Source organism: Cicer arietinum, chromosome 5 (assembly GCF_000331145.2).
Source record: "Cicer arietinum cultivar CDC Frontier isolate Library 1 chromosome 5, Cicar.CDCFrontier_v2.0, whole genome shotgun sequence".
NCBI classification, from domain to species: Eukaryota; Viridiplantae; Streptophyta; class Magnoliopsida; order Fabales; family Fabaceae; genus Cicer; species Cicer arietinum.
The window spans coordinates 44,395,403-44,411,439 of NC_021164.2; the positions used below are offsets into that span (position 1 = coordinate 44,395,403).

Here is a 16,037-nt window from a genome sequence, read left to right on the forward strand (position 1 = left end):
ATACAACTGTCGACACATAATACTCCAATATTCTTTACTATAACCAAGTAAAACATCAATAACACAATATTCATAGTTTCCATTAACTTTACCATTAACTATTTCTTCAATATATAAATGAATTAGAAGAGGAAACTCGTCCAAATATTTTCTTACATCACTCATCATAGGTTGCTGTAAGGTTTGGTTGGGTGCTTGGTGAAAGGCTTGTTTGGATATTTGCTGGGAGGCTTGTTGGGATGCTTTCATGAGTCCTTGCTGAGAGACTTGAGTAGTTACATTATCAGAATAAAATGCCTCAACATGCTCCAAACCTGAAGGGTCACGATATACGTCAAATCCATTCGACTTCTTACATTTTTTTCTTCTTCACACCACCATTTGTTTTGATCTTATTTGGTGGTGTACACGTTGATGTTGTCCCTGAATATGTTGTTTCATGCAACTTGCTCTTCAATGCCCTCATTCCAGCAACATTATATGTTTTCCATGTTTTCGAAATTATATTACTATGTGATGTAATGTCCAACTTTGAATCGTTTTCTAATTTTTCTTCCTCTGAACCACTATTCATGGTTAATTTCGTCCAATGTATATGTCAAAGATGTGTCGTATGAATGTCGAATATTGATGTATGTCAAACACCATGAATAGGTAAAAAGCTTCCATTAAATTTGATCATAACCAAGTTTTATCCGGAGCTGAGTGTAGTCAAACCAGTGCTCCCTGTAATGTCACCTCTAGCTTGGACAATTCAAAAAATAGTGAAAACTAGCATAACAAAAACTAGCAGCCAAACATCTTTAATTAATATATTTATATCCCATAGGATGCCTCAAAATTAGACAGACGAATAAGTATCTTATTTGATTCATGAAAATTGCTTAACTCTATTGCACCCTAATATCATTATATTCCATATGACTAATTTATAAGTCTCACTAATGCTCAATAAACAAATTATTTAATAGATTATAGCGTAAGCTATCAAAGCATCGTATGAAAAAAAAATCACATTTTCTTAATATACTTCTAAATTTTATTAAATGATTATGTAAAAATACAAGAGTATAAGCTCTTGTCGCAACCTAAAATTTTGATGTTTCTTAAATTTAATGGAGTCGCCATCAAAATTTATTTTAAAATAGGGAAAATATTAGGAAACTCGTGAAAAAAAAAAAAAAAGAAGGTATTTGAAACCAAATTTTGAGTTCGGTAGTCGATTATGCATAGGGAAGATATTAGCACCCTATGATATCCGTTAGAAATACAACTACCTATAATTAATTGTACAAAATTAATATTAACTTAAATAATTTTATTTCTTCTTACTATTAAATACGAATATCGATTGTTTTTTAATATGGTTTTGAAATAAATATGTGTTTAAGAAAGAGCGACAAAAAAAAGATTTTTTTTATTAATGTGCTTGCAAGAGTATGATCTTACACTTACGTATCTCCAGGTGCGATGAAGAAATCAAAGCTACGTAGTTATTGGATAGAAAATGCGGATGCGTTGATTTTTTTTTTTTTAAAGAAAATTTGTTTTGTTATAAAAAAAAAATATTTTGTTATCAAGTTGTACAATTCGAGTCTCAAAAACTCAGAATAAACAGATGTCTCATCTAGTTAATCATTTTAAGAATATTTTATATTATTTTCAATTTTAAAATTGAGTTTCAAAACCACGATGTAGTATAACTTGTGTCTTAACAACTCAAAGATTAAAAAAAGATCACATCTAATTAATTAAATTTAGAAAATTGATAACATTTATTTATTTATAAAAATAAATTTTAGAATTATCAGGTTGTATAAATTGTGTTATGCTACTCATGGATTAAAGCATATCATTTCTAGTTAACCTTTCATAACAATTTTTATTTATTAATTTGTTTATGAGTTTTAATTTATGAATTTATTTTTGAAGATGAGATTTAGAACCGCCAAGTTGTCGCAACTTGTGTCATAATAGCTCAAAGATTAAAAAAATACCAAGTTGATATTTGCTTTTTTTATTTATAATTTTTTTTAATGAAATTTGATATTTAAATAATGAAGCAAATTAACTTTTTTTTTAATAAAACAAAAATTAGCTCTAAATGGGTTGAGTTTATATCAATAGATTTTTGTTTTTTTTACTAGAACATGATCCCAACTTAACTTTAAAATAAAAAGGAGTTAAAAACATAGAACTTAAACCCTAGGTTACAAACTAAAAGGAGGCGCCCGCTTGGGTTGGTGCAGAACGCATCAGTTGAAATAAAAAAAAAGGAAAAATGAAGTTGAAAAAGAAAAAAAAAAAAAGAAGAGAAATAGACTAAGAGGGAGAAAGAAGAAACCGAGAGACGCAACGAGTGTGGTAGCGTCAAAAGGTATGATTATCGTTACGGCGGCGACAGTGATACTCGTCGAAGATTTGTGATTTTATTTTTCATTCATATTTTTGCTCTAAATAAAAATCTATATTTTTATAACAAAAGAATAAATATATGGTGAAGATAAGAAAAAAAAAAAAAAAACAGATGTATTGTACAAGAGAAAAATACGTCCTTGATGTTTTTTATTTGTTTTTTTTGTTACTGATATTGCCTCTGGTTTCTTCTTCTTCTCTTTCTTTACATGTGTTGTTTTTTATAAGCAGAATTAATAACAGATCCCCTCAAAAATCCCTTTCTCCTCCTTTGAAAACAAATAAAGATAAATTTATATTGTTTTCAAATGTTTAGTTGTTTCCTACTCTGCCTTTGTGCTTACCCATTAATTTCCTTTTTTATGCTTTATTTCTTTGCTCATAATCTGAGTTTTTCTGCACATCTCGTTCATTTAAAGTTTTAGCCTATTTGTTTTTATCTGATCATGTTCATTTGCTGGACATAGCTTGTTTGTTGGGTTAAAGAGCTTTTTTTTACTTGCAGCTTTGGTTAGTTTTGTACATGGACTCAACAACATTTGTCTTTTAGTTTTTGTATCAAACTAAAAAATTTGTTCCCTTTTCTATGCATCATGTGGATAATGACTAAGGGAAAAGAGAATTTCTTTTTCATTGATTAATTCATTACATACTATTTTTTACCGTATTTTGCATCAAACCTTATAATTGTTTTTCCAAATAGTTATAACTCTATGACCTATAAAATCATGTTTTTTTCTTTCTCTAATTAGTTACAACATGTACAAGGATAGCGCAGAAGCAAGACAGTGCAACAACAAAGCAGAAGCAAGGCATCATAAGTTGGCTTGTTTAAAACTGTAATTTGATTTGGCTTAATGGTTAAAACTATAACTTGATCTGGCTTAATGTTTAAACTGGTGAGAAAAAATGAGCCTACTTATTACAATTAATTGTATCATTTTTATTTCTAATTTATATATTTTTTTATTATTAATAATTATGAATGCATAAATATATACATCTTTATATATTTATTTTTTAAGTTTTCATAAAGAGAAGTAAAATAATGTCAAACAAAAAAATTATAATAAAATAGATATTACTACTTTTTGAATTATTTTTAATAAGTTGAACAAAATCGGGGTACTACAATTGTCTCTATTTAATTATATTATTACTATTGTAAAATATAATAAAATATAAAGATCCAAATTTTGTTTGTGAAAACGAGTAGAAAAAGGAAAAGGTGAGTAGATTGATAAATTGCTAATGCAAAAACATGATCTTCTCTTGCTTGGTTATCGGCTCGTAGATTGACAAAATGAAAAATAATCGTCTTTGAATTGGTTACCGATGTGTAGATCGACATGAATGAAAGAATGATCGTCTTAGGATTGGTTACCGATGTGTAGATCGACATGAATGAACGGATGACTGTCATCAGATTAGTTACCGATGCATAGATTGACAAGAAGAAAAGAATGATTGTCTTTAGATTGGTTACCGATGTGTAGATCGACAGGAATGAAAGAATGACCGTCTTCGAATTGGTTACCGATGCGTAGATCGACAAGAATGAAAGAATGATCATCTTTGGTGTTATGCATAAATTCTTGTTCATTTATTTGATTCCTTGATCCTTATTATCTTCTAGGTCCACAAAATTCAATGAATGAATAAAGATAACAATCATTTTTGCATGACGACTCTAGTATGTCTCGTGTGACCCCTTTTTCAAAGTGAAACAACGTCCATTGTTTAAAATGATTACTCTTCATTTTTCTTATATGCACTCATACATATTGAGAATATATCGAGTTCCTGTGTATATGTTTTCTAAGTATCAAAAGATTTAAAATATTTTTATATTTTCACATATTTCAAATTCTAATATTTATTATCATAAAACAACATTTCAAAATTCTAGAACAATCAACCAAGAACCTGAAGTAGTTTATAAAGAGTGTATTATACAACATTGACTGACAACATTGGAAAAAGTACATTCACTACATTGGGAACAAAACAATTAGGGTTGCAATGTATGGATGAGTGTGTTTAGCTATAGTTGGAGGGATAACAAACATTATTCATTCGGTGGTAGCACTTTCTACAACTCAAGCTGAATTCATTGCGCTTACTGAAGGTGTTAAAGAAGCTTTATGGATGAAAGAAATTATTGGTGAACTAGGAATAAATCAGAATTGTGTTTCAATTTATTGTGATAGTCAAAGTGCTATACACTTATCCAAGCATCAAGTGTATCATAATAAGTCTAAACATATTGATGTTAAGTATCACTTCATAAGAGATGTGATTGATTCAAAGCAGGTTTCAGTTGAGAAGATTGCAACCGAGGACATCCCAACTGATGCATTCACCAAATCACTTTCACAAGCTAAGTTCAAACATTGCTTGGACATAGTTGGCTTCAACAAAGAGTATAGATGAAGCAATGGCAGCAAGATCAATGATTGAATTATTATGATATTGAGTCAAGGTGGAGAATTGTGAATGTGTGTCTCAAATCATAAACGTTAGTTATGCTTAAGAGTTGTTATAACTACCTTTGGCCAAGTTAGTTATGACAAGGTGGTTATAGTTAGTTAAGTAAACGCCTTTGAATACTATAGCTGTAAATGAGAAGAAATGATGTTGTTGTTGTAATAGCAAGAGCTGAAAAACTAAGAGAGGCATATGCAATTCATGAATAATAGAATTGATGCAAAATCACAAAATTCTTAAAGCATTTGGTCATAACAAAATCACAAAATTCTTATAGTGTCTATTGTGGTCTATGAGGACAAAAGAATTGATGCAAAGGAATGTAAAAAATGAAAGAATTAATATCAATAGAAATATGGCATGTGACACATGAATCCACAATCCAAGAGTTGAGATATAAATTAAAAGAATTTGGAATTAAGCACTTACAGATCAAGATTCTTGAGTACAGTTAAGAGTGAATTCAAAATCCAAGAAGCAACCATGATATTGTTGCGTCACCATGCAAGATGTTGAGGATCTCCTTGAGTGTGTTCAGCAATGGTACCATCAACAAAATCAGGCTCATTGCGTCCAATCAAAGCTATGATTATGGTACGACACCAAGAACTATAATTGTCACTAGTTATAGGATGAGTAACATGAATAAAACTGGAATTATCTGAAAAAGGGATTGACATTGTTAGTGTGAATGTGTGCTTCAAATCGTAAACGTTAGTTATGCTTAAGAGTTGTTATAACTACCTTTGGCCAAATTAGTTATGACAAAGTGGTTATAGTTAGTTAAGTAAATGTCTTTAAATACTATAGCTGTAAATGAGAAGAAATGATGTTGTTGTTGTAATAGCAAGAGCTAAAAAACTAAGAGAGGCATATGCAATTCATGAATAATAGAAATTCAGAAAGAGAAGATTAAATGGAGAAAAGAAATATTGAGAGAAAGGTTAGTATTGTTGGTTCATAAACAGTGATAGATATTAGGAGATCAATCTTGAGAAGACTTTAATCTCGTAAAGTTCAATTAACAATAGTTGATTAATCTTGCTTGCTTGCCCGTGACGTAGATCTCATCAATTGAGATCGAACACATAAATTCTTGGTGTTATTCTTCCCTTATCATTCTTTAATTTTCGTTTGCATTGATTGTGAAAACAGTTTAATCAAAACTGCAGAAAACCAAGAACGATAATCAGTCTTCATTTTCTGGTTTTCTGTTCTGTCAAGGTCGTTCTTCGTTTTCATTTTTCTCTGTAATTGTTTGTTTTTCTGTTTTGTTGGTTAATCTTAGTTGCAGATTCCAATATTGTTTTAACAGTTAGCATATTGCTATTGTTGTGATCCTCCATGAGAAAAGAGGAAAAATGCAGAAAAAAAATATGAAGAAGAAGAAGAAGACATTGGAGCATCTTATGAAAATAGAAGAGTATAATATATATATATATATATATATATGAGTTGACATGAGCACATGAAGTAACTAAAAAATATTCCTAATATAACCACCTATAACATACACACTGACGCGACCTAAAATTTTGAGGATTAGCTAAAATAATTGAAGTTGCTTTTAAAGTTTATTTAAATAGAAAAAAACATTGAGAAACTCTTTAAAATAGAAAAATGACATTTGAAACCAGATTTTAGATTCATTAGTCAATTATGCGTAGGAAATACATTAGCACTTCGAAAAACAGTTAATTAACTGTACACTAACCCACTCTTTACAAGGTTAATCAAAACAGTTGAGTACACTAACCCACTCTCTACAAGGCAACATATGTCAAGGGCGGTTCAACTTCGATAAGTCAACATAACAATAACTAAAAGTCTCATTTTCAATTCTAAAGAAATAAAAAAATATCATTTTGATATTAGAAGCTTACAAAACAAAAGAGGGAGTGTATCATAGAGAGTGACAAGGCAGCAAGAAAAGAGGCGGCGGTGGTAGTATACGGATGATGGCGACTGGCGATGGTTGTTTGTCTAATGGATAGTTGAAGCGATGATAAAAAAATGATGTTATCTAGTTTTAATTTTTTATTGTTCTCTCCTTTTTTATTGTTAATTTTAAAATATCTTATTTCGACGATAGAGTTGAGTTGTTTCTTCTCTATATTTCATTTTTTTTTCTTCAAAATCTTTTCCTTCTGCCTTTTCCTCCTTTTTGTTTCTTTTTTTCTATTTTCTATCTTGAAAAAATCTCCCTTTACTATATTTTTGGTTCCTATTTATATTAAAAAAAATTAGATTAACATCAATGCTAGCCTAAGAAGATGCCAAATTGCAAGGCTGTGTCATCAACAAAAATATATATGAAGAAAGTTGTTTTGATGCATGTTTCATGAGGAATTGTTGTTAATTTTTTTTCTTTCCTTTTCAATTGTTTTTTCTTCACTCTTTGTTAGTATAATTATTTAATGGAGTTATGCCTGAAATTTGCCTTGGTCACACGTGAATCCACTTTTAAAACAAAATTCCATTTTTATTTTTTAATTATGAACCAAAACAAGCCAAGGATTAAATAAATGGACCTTTTGCTTTTTAAGAAAATGCAAATTGAAGCAAAATTAAGAATCATTTTGGAATTTTTTATAACAATTGGGTAAAATTGGGTACTACAAATATTTCTTAATAAGCTATTTTTATTAAAAAAATGTAAAATAGAATAAAGTTATTTTTATATAAATTAAAAGTTGTTTTGATAGGTAGTTTATGAAAACTAACTAATTATAATAAATTATATAAATTAGTTAAAAATAGTTTATGAAATATTATAAAATTTTTATAAACACTTCTAAATAAACTCACAAATGTAAATATAGTAAATAAACTTAAATACGTTAATTTAAATAGATTTTTGAATAAATAAATAAGAATCAAAATCATAGTTTCTGATTAATGTGTCATGTGATTCATTGGAAATTCGAAGAGGACTCTGCTCCTTTGAGATCATGCACTGCCTAAGAGATTCACATTCTTGATAATCAACATTCTTACATTTGCAAACACTTCAGCAATTCAAAACTGTTATGGTTTCAGGTGAACATTTGAAAATCAAATGCATTATACGCATAACATATACACTTTCGAGAATCCCCAAAATTAGCAAAACACTTAAATTTCTCAAATATCTTTCTTGTTGCATATTAATTAACCTATTATGCCTTGGCATTTTAACTCATTGAGTCCTTAGCATACATCTTTCAAGACAGATGGTTGCCATTCCAAACTTTATCTTGATGATTCATCTGCAAATAATAAAAAAAGACACATCATACAATATTATTTTTGACAAAAAGGTGAGTAATTTGATCTCAACTTAGACATACGTTCAGCTATTTAATTTAAAAAATGTATTATGTGTTAAACGTGATAAAATATAATTGAATATGTAGTTTTTTTTCCATACATTAATAGTGCATTATTATTAAACTCACATTATGTTGCTTAGAGAGCCAATAATAATGTAAAAAAATAAGAGAATCGTAATCAAAGAATGATTGATTTCAATGTTTGTGCATTGATTAAAAAGAGACAAAGTCTAAAATATACCTTTTTCATCCTTCAACCTCTATTGTCTCAACAAGAGAACTATCTAGTATCTTGAATTGTACAAGATTCTTCTTTTCCCAATAAGAATACATAGGCTTTGAAAACTCTTCTATATCATCGTTACAAATCCACAATCTCTTCCTTGCACGAGTTAAAGCCACATATAATTGCTTGAGTTCAGAGCACAAAACATTATACTTTGAATCAACAAAACTTTGATGGCTAATACATGATGGTCTTGAGTCCAACATATTATTTTCCTTCATATACTCATATATTATCCTCCATCTCCTTTTCGCCCGAGAATGGGCGAAAAAGTTGTACAACAAGACATCCTAAAACACACCGAAAATGATTAAAAAGATATATATGTAAAATATTTTATAGTGGCAACCAATGAAAATCGCATTTTACCACATCGTTCTTCTTTTATAATTGGTATCGTGATATGGAAAAATTGTGGTTTTTCATTGGATGACAGTATATATCCATTAAAAACAATAAAATTTAAATAAAATAAAATAAACTAAATCAAATTGTGTTGTGACAACCTTAAATTGAAGGCCGTTGCTCTCTAAAATGGTCACAACAAGAGCCTTGTTTCCAACAAGGTGCCTTATTTCTTCCCTTGAAGAATCATCTCTTACCAAAATTACTTGATCATCCTTAAACCTTCCACTTCCTCCAAAAATTGTTTGAATTGGATTTTCTCCATTCCTAGATTGCAAAACAATAGGAGGTTCTCCAACTACCAAACTTGATTCCACTTTCAACATATCAACAGAATGAGGAAAAAAATGAAACAAAAGTTCAATGACACTCTGTGACAATTTAAGCACCTTATCATGAGTACTAAAGTTCTTACTCAACATGAAAATTTCAGAAACATAACCTTTCACTTTCTCATTTTTCTTATCAAGATTAAAATTTTTAGATTCCAACACAAACTTGTTGTAGAAGAGTGACCTTACATCTTGGAATCTAAAATCAGAACCCCTTCCAAATGATTGAGCTGTATCGGCACAAAAAACAAAACCTTCTTCAACATTTCGACAAATGTGTTTAAATAGAGCTATTTGCGCCATTGTGAGATTTTGCACTTCATCAATAAACACAAAGTTCATTTCATCACCTTTGTATCCATTAGTCCTCAATCTATGATGTAGATCAATCACAAGATCAGCAGTATCGAATTCTCTCCTTTTCATCTTAAATTTTTCATAGTTTTGAAAGATATCATATATGATTTCTCTTGTTTTAACGCTCAAACTAGTCGACGCTCGGCTTTCGGATAAAGTACAATAGTCTTGACGGCTCAACATACCAAACTCAATTGCTTTTGTGCCACCTTTGATATGTGACATTATTTCAGTGAACACAAGGTAAGAATCCAAATGTTTAATCAATTTGGAGTTAAGGTGAGGCCAATATAATGAATCAAACCTTTCATAGTTCACCTCATTCTTCTTATTCTTGAGATTAGAAAATCTCTTAATGTAAGAGTTACCCAATGTAAAATCAAGCAACACCAAAAATTTGTGAAATGTTATCACAAGTGGATAGGAATAGGATGGAAGATTAGAAAAGGAAAAAATTGATGGATCATCAACATCTTCATCTATTGAAACATTCTCACCTATGGACCTGTAAGGGAATAAATTAGAATATTTGAAATTGATTGAATATAACATTATTACATTATTCACTACTAACAATTTTTAAAAATAATACCATAATGTGAATACTAACAATTTAAATTTGTGAGTACGACAAATTTTAAAAATAATATTATAACGTGAATATTGAATTTTAGTTGATAAAACTTCTTCTCTATAGTGATGCATTTACATACCACTTTTGCTTTAGAAAAACTTCCATCTAGAATCAAATATAAACAAAAATGATAACTGAAAAATCAATGTATCTGTGTATATAATGTATTGTAGAAGAAATAGTGTACCTTTTAAAACAAGAAACATGGTGATTGATCTCTTCACACAATCCAGGGCTCAATGTCACAAATAACTGGCGTAAAACCGGTCTCTTAATCTCAATAGAAATCTCATTAGCATTGTGATTGGGACCATAAGCTATTTCAACAGCCCTATGGTGCAACTTCTCATTTCTTATCAGCTTTGTGGTAAGAACTTTGGTTTTTCCGGTACCAGATCGACCGAGTACAAATGTACTCCTAGGGAAGACGATAATATTGCATTGTTCGTCTGTTAAATCAGACAGAAGATCCACTTCAATGGCGTCACGCCCAGCGTCATGACCAGTAAGCATGCAATCTTGTGAAATAGAGCAGAATTTCATTAACAGAGTACTCTCCTCAATCATTGATTTTTCAGCAGCATTACTTGTATCTTCAGAAGCAACTAAATCACCCTCCTTTGTATTGGTATCAACACTCCTAAATTTTTGGATATTTACACTTCCTGGCCACCTCAAAGGAAACTCTACTTGCCTATTCAAAAAGAAAGAAACCAAAGTTTGCATTTTAGTAACAGTCATGGTTTTCAATTCCAGTCTGCAGCTACAATATAAAAATTTCAAAGGCCTCTGCAACCAAAGTATTACATCGTGCGAACTTACTGATACTAAAATGCAATAATCATAGTTTTCAATTGCAGTCTGCAACCACAATGGCAATCGCAATATAAAGATTTTGAAGACCTTTGCAATAGAAGGATTACACGTGCGAAAGTAAAAGTACCTTGGTAGTACTAAATTCAATGTGAATAGAAGAAATTATGAACCTACCCATCAAAACCTTTTTCTTTGGAGTAAACAATATATTCATCACTGTATCTTCTGAATTCCTTATCGAGGCGCTTCGCCAACTGCGCAATATCTTCTAAAGGAACTATGTCCCATATCTTGAGAACCTGCATGTAGTAACTTGAATCCTTCACTATTTCTATTGAACAAACAACGTAGCGACGTTCAACCTTAATTTGTTTCAGAATCTTCGATGAAATTTCACAAGCGAATTCAACTCTTTGCTCTTTTGGTCTCCAACCATTCGCAAGTCGTTCCAACACCTTTATGACCGAGTATTTGCTATGTGTCGTGCGCACCCTTTTGAATGATCTTAAGAATTTGCCACTGAAATGTACCTGCAGAAGTGTAGTTGATTGATATTATAAATGTTTGAAGTTCATTAAATAGCAAATAATGATAGACACTTGGTTAATCACGTGCAAAAATGTGGTTAATTCAATTGATTAAATGACTAGTTCAAGTCATGGAAAAAATTTAGTTAATTCAATTACATGATAAACCACAATTTTCAACATGATCTAAATTAACTATAACCACATTTTTGCATTCAATTAATCAGATATACAAAAAAAAGTTGGTGTCCATAAAATATTTATTGTAAAAATTAATTAAAGAAACAAGTATAAAGATTAAAAGAAGCATCTCTTATACCTTCCACAAAGTATTTCTGAAAATAGCACTATTTGTATGAAGCAAATCAAGAGAGGCATCTAATTCTTTCATGGAATCCAAAACAGCCTTAGCCATTTCACTATCTTGATCAGTATGAAAGAAAAAACCACGATTCTTTGAATCAACCACCAAACTTCTCCATACATTTTCATTCTTTGTTAGAGCCCTTTCATTTCCCAAAATCCATAAACAATGCCTAGCAATGATTAAAAAAAAAATCGTAAACATGAACAACCTTACAAATTCAGACACAAATGCACGACATGTGTGAACGCATGAGTACTTTATTAGTATTCTTATAAAACAAATAAAACTTAGAAAAATTTGCAGTGTAAAATTTACCTAGCCCTTGTAAGTGCTACATTGGTTCTTTGAGGAGATGATATAAACTGAAGAGAAGCCATGTGATTGGTTCTTACAGTTGATAATATAATAATATCTTGCTCTCCACCTTGGAAACCATCAATTGATTTCACATTCACATTAAATCCATCATGACTTATATAATCCATCCTTGCTAGTTTCTCTTGAATTTTCAAAACTTGACCAGTATAGGGAGAAACTATGCCAATGGAGAGTTTCACCTTTGTTGCTAGCCATGCTGCAACCAAGAAAAATTAGCTGTGTTAGAATTAAGATATCACATGTACAAATTGCTTACTTCAATTTCATAAATTATATGCTAAAAAACTGTTAAAAAAGGAGAAACAACTCACTGTGATTTTATCAATTTCACTGTAAAACTATAAAATTTAGTACTACTGACGTAAACAACAATTAAAGTAAAAACAATAACATCGAAAATTAAGTGTGAGAAATTGAATAAAAAAACAAAACCTTTATGCAAATTCTTGAGTATTATCATGACAACAGCAACTTCAGCCATATTCTTATAACTTCTACCATCATCATCAAAGTCTTCTCTTCCTCCAACAACATTTATGAAAGAATAAGGACCAAACATTGGCCCCGGAAGATATCGCTTACTATAGTTTCTTTCAACATTCGGCGCATCATGAATTTTGTTACAATAGAAATGTGAATTTGGAAATAAACTTATTTCAGGATGCATCCTATGTTGCATGTTAAGAAGGTTTTTTTGGGTCCCCAATAAGCTCAACCTCTCAAATAAGCTTCTTCCAAAACCAGCTTCAATAGAAACCTTACAAAAAGAACAATCACAAATAAGCAACAAAATTGAGTTTGAAAAGAATTCACTAATAGAAAAAAAATAAGTTTTAGTATATTATGCTTACATTACTCCTGACCATAGCCGGAAGCTGACACTCATCACCAACAAGAATGGCGTGGCTCATTCCCGGCAGTAGTAATGGTACTATCGATTCACATTCTTTAAGCTGCGCAGCTTCGTCGATCACCAAAAGGTTCATTGGCTTCATAGAAACTTTGTGTAGCCTAAAGGAACTAGAAGTTGTGCAAAATATTATCGACGATGATTTGAAACAAAAATCTCTAACCGATTCATCGCTCGTAAACATTTCCAACTCGAGTCTATCGAGTGAATCTCTTGCAGTTTCTATAGCGGATAAACATTCATTTCTCTTCTTGAACACTTTTTCTGCAGCACCATTCTTAAAAGACCAAGAAGAATCCTCTTGCATTTGCATATTAGAGAAAAGTGTCTTCATTTCTTCAATAGGCAAATTCTCTTGAAACAACATTTCTTGAAATGATTCAAGTGTTTCATTTAAACACATTAAGTTCCTATAGTTATGTTTTAAAATAAGACACATTGGTAAATTATTGCATAAGATAGAAATGCACTCTTTCAATTGCAATGCTCTAGAAAGAAACATTTCTCTCACAAACTCTACAAATGACTTTCTTTTGGTGCCTAATTCCTTCAACTTCACCTTCTTAACGAATGTGTCATAATCAGAACCACAATGTTTAAGAAAATCAATCATTGATTTAAAACATTGTCTCCATCCAGTAAATCGCGATAAACATTTTCTTAGTAGCTGCATGCGATTATCCAAAAATAAATCTTCAATATCTTCACCAACATCTAGTCTCTCATTGTTCCCAAACAACAGCATATCACCTGTAGAGCAGAAAAAGTCACCAATGTTGCTACAAAGTGAGTCTCTTACTATGCTCGATACACGCGAAGCCACTTCCTTTATCGCGACATTTGTTGGTGCACAAACAAGGATTCTGTATTTCATTTTCAATAGAGACAAAAGCATTGTTGCTAAAGTTTTGGTCTTTCCAGTTCCAGGGGGACCCCAAACAAGCTTCAAAGTTGGTTTGTGAGTGCAATGCACACCGGAAAGACAATCACGAATAGTGTTGTTCTGAGATTCATTAAGCTCTGATGATAATCTTTTGTATGAAGAATCATCCCATAAATCATCAGCTAGTGAGGTGCATTCACAACTTCCATTCACCTGTTTTCCACCCTACATTAATCAATTGTTGCACCAATTTCATATAATCAATTATTTCAGTTAATCTGGTTTGCATAGTTAGTCAAGTATACATGTATGGAATAAATGCAGATTATTATACTCTATAAAAAAAATGCAAAAATCATAGTTACATAACATTTAGAAAAGCATATAAGTAGATATAACATAAATTAAAATGGTATACCAAAAAAACTAACTTTAACACCAAAGGTGAAAATGATATTATTTTGTTAATAAAATGTTTACATGAGTTGAGTCCAGAGGCTCACCTGAAGTGGAAATGAAGTATAGTACCTATCACATGTGATGAGAACATATAATAGATTTAATTTATATACATTGTCAGTGTAAATATGTTTTACACTATCAGACAATCATAACCATTAGATCATTGAAAATATTGACTTTAATCATAATTAAAGTCATATATATGACAATTGTGATTTGTCAACGGTATAAAACATTTTAAATTGATACTGTATGAAAAATAATATCAACATATAATATAAGTGAAAGTACCATAAATAGAAATCATTTTTCTTACCTCATCATTACTGGTGCATAAAATTTGTTTAACTAGCTTCAGATTTCCAGACATGTGAAGTCCAGTCCATATTTTTCCATATGAGCCAACATTTGTCAAGAAAACAATATACATAGATTTGTCCCTTAACTCATCCAAGTCAAGATCTTTTGATGCCTTAACTTTAAAACAAATGTCACACTCATTCTCATCTCCTGTTGTCTTCACAACTGCTAAAAAACTCCACACTCTTCCAAACCTTTGCAAATCTTTTGCCGATTCGGGTTTACAATCAGCCAAAACCAAAACATCTCCTGGTAATGTTCTGTATGGGTCTCTGCCATTGTTAAACTTGTTTTTCCAGTTATCAATTTTCAAGCTATAAAGTTTGTTTTTAAATGGTGTGTCCATTTCATGGCCATTTCTGTTATCATATGGTTTGGCTAGTTTAAGTCCAACAACTTTGGCATATGGTGCTTGGTATATGAGTTCCATGCTTGAGAACATTTGAGCCCTTGTTTCTTCCAATAAAGGGTATTTGTAAGAACCAAGATAATGATTAATGGATTCAAATGATAGGCCAATCTTTTCGACCTGAATGCAATAAATGAGTCAATCACTAATGTGTGCACTAGCATGTAATGTGCATGTGTGTATCAATATCATCTTAAACATAAAACTACATAGAAGAAGAACAACAACAAAATAATTAATATTGAATTTAATATAAGATAAGATAAAATGAAGGAATAGTACCAACCTTATGCTTGTATAATTCTTCATCTAAAATATTTTCAATAGACCAAGAAAAAATCAAGTCCATGAAACCATAGTCATTGAAAGTTGCTCTCTTCCTACTTGAACTTGAACCCCCTTCTTCCATTATTCCCCTAGCTATTACCTCAGACTAGCAATGTTTGGTTTTGAAAGAGTGAGAAACAGGTAGAATATGAAAAGCTGTGTGTTAACATTTACGCAATGATTATTAATTACACTGTTGTTGACACTAGTTTTAAGAACTTCCAAGGCCTATACTTATAATAACTTCTTGTCTTGCCTTGCCTTTACGTACTCCTATTTTTATGGGAAAATGTACAAAACTCTTTCATTTCACTTTGTATTTATTTTACAGGAAGATTATCTCCATTCCTGAATAGATGAGGTCGAAAAAA

At 30.7% G+C, this 16,037-nt stretch overlaps 1 protein-coding gene across 1 annotated transcript; it reads right to left on the reverse strand.

The window, feature by feature from the left end:
* Positions 1-8,459: 8,459 nt before the first annotated feature.
* LOC101503364 (uncharacterized) lies at positions 8,460-15,748 on the reverse strand. Its single transcript, XM_004513176.1, has 10 exons — positions 15,626-15,748; positions 14,887-15,459; positions 13,167-14,321; positions 12,748-13,072; positions 12,253-12,511; positions 11,890-12,106; positions 11,218-11,573; positions 10,415-10,921; positions 9,006-10,098; positions 8,460-8,789 (listed from the first exon to the last, which is right to left on the reverse strand). The coding sequence occupies exons 1-10, from the start codon at positions 15,746-15,748 to the stop codon at positions 8,460-8,462; spliced, it is 4,938 nt and encodes a 1,645-aa protein (XP_004513233.1).
* Between the last annotated feature and the right edge of the window lie 289 nt (positions 15,749-16,037).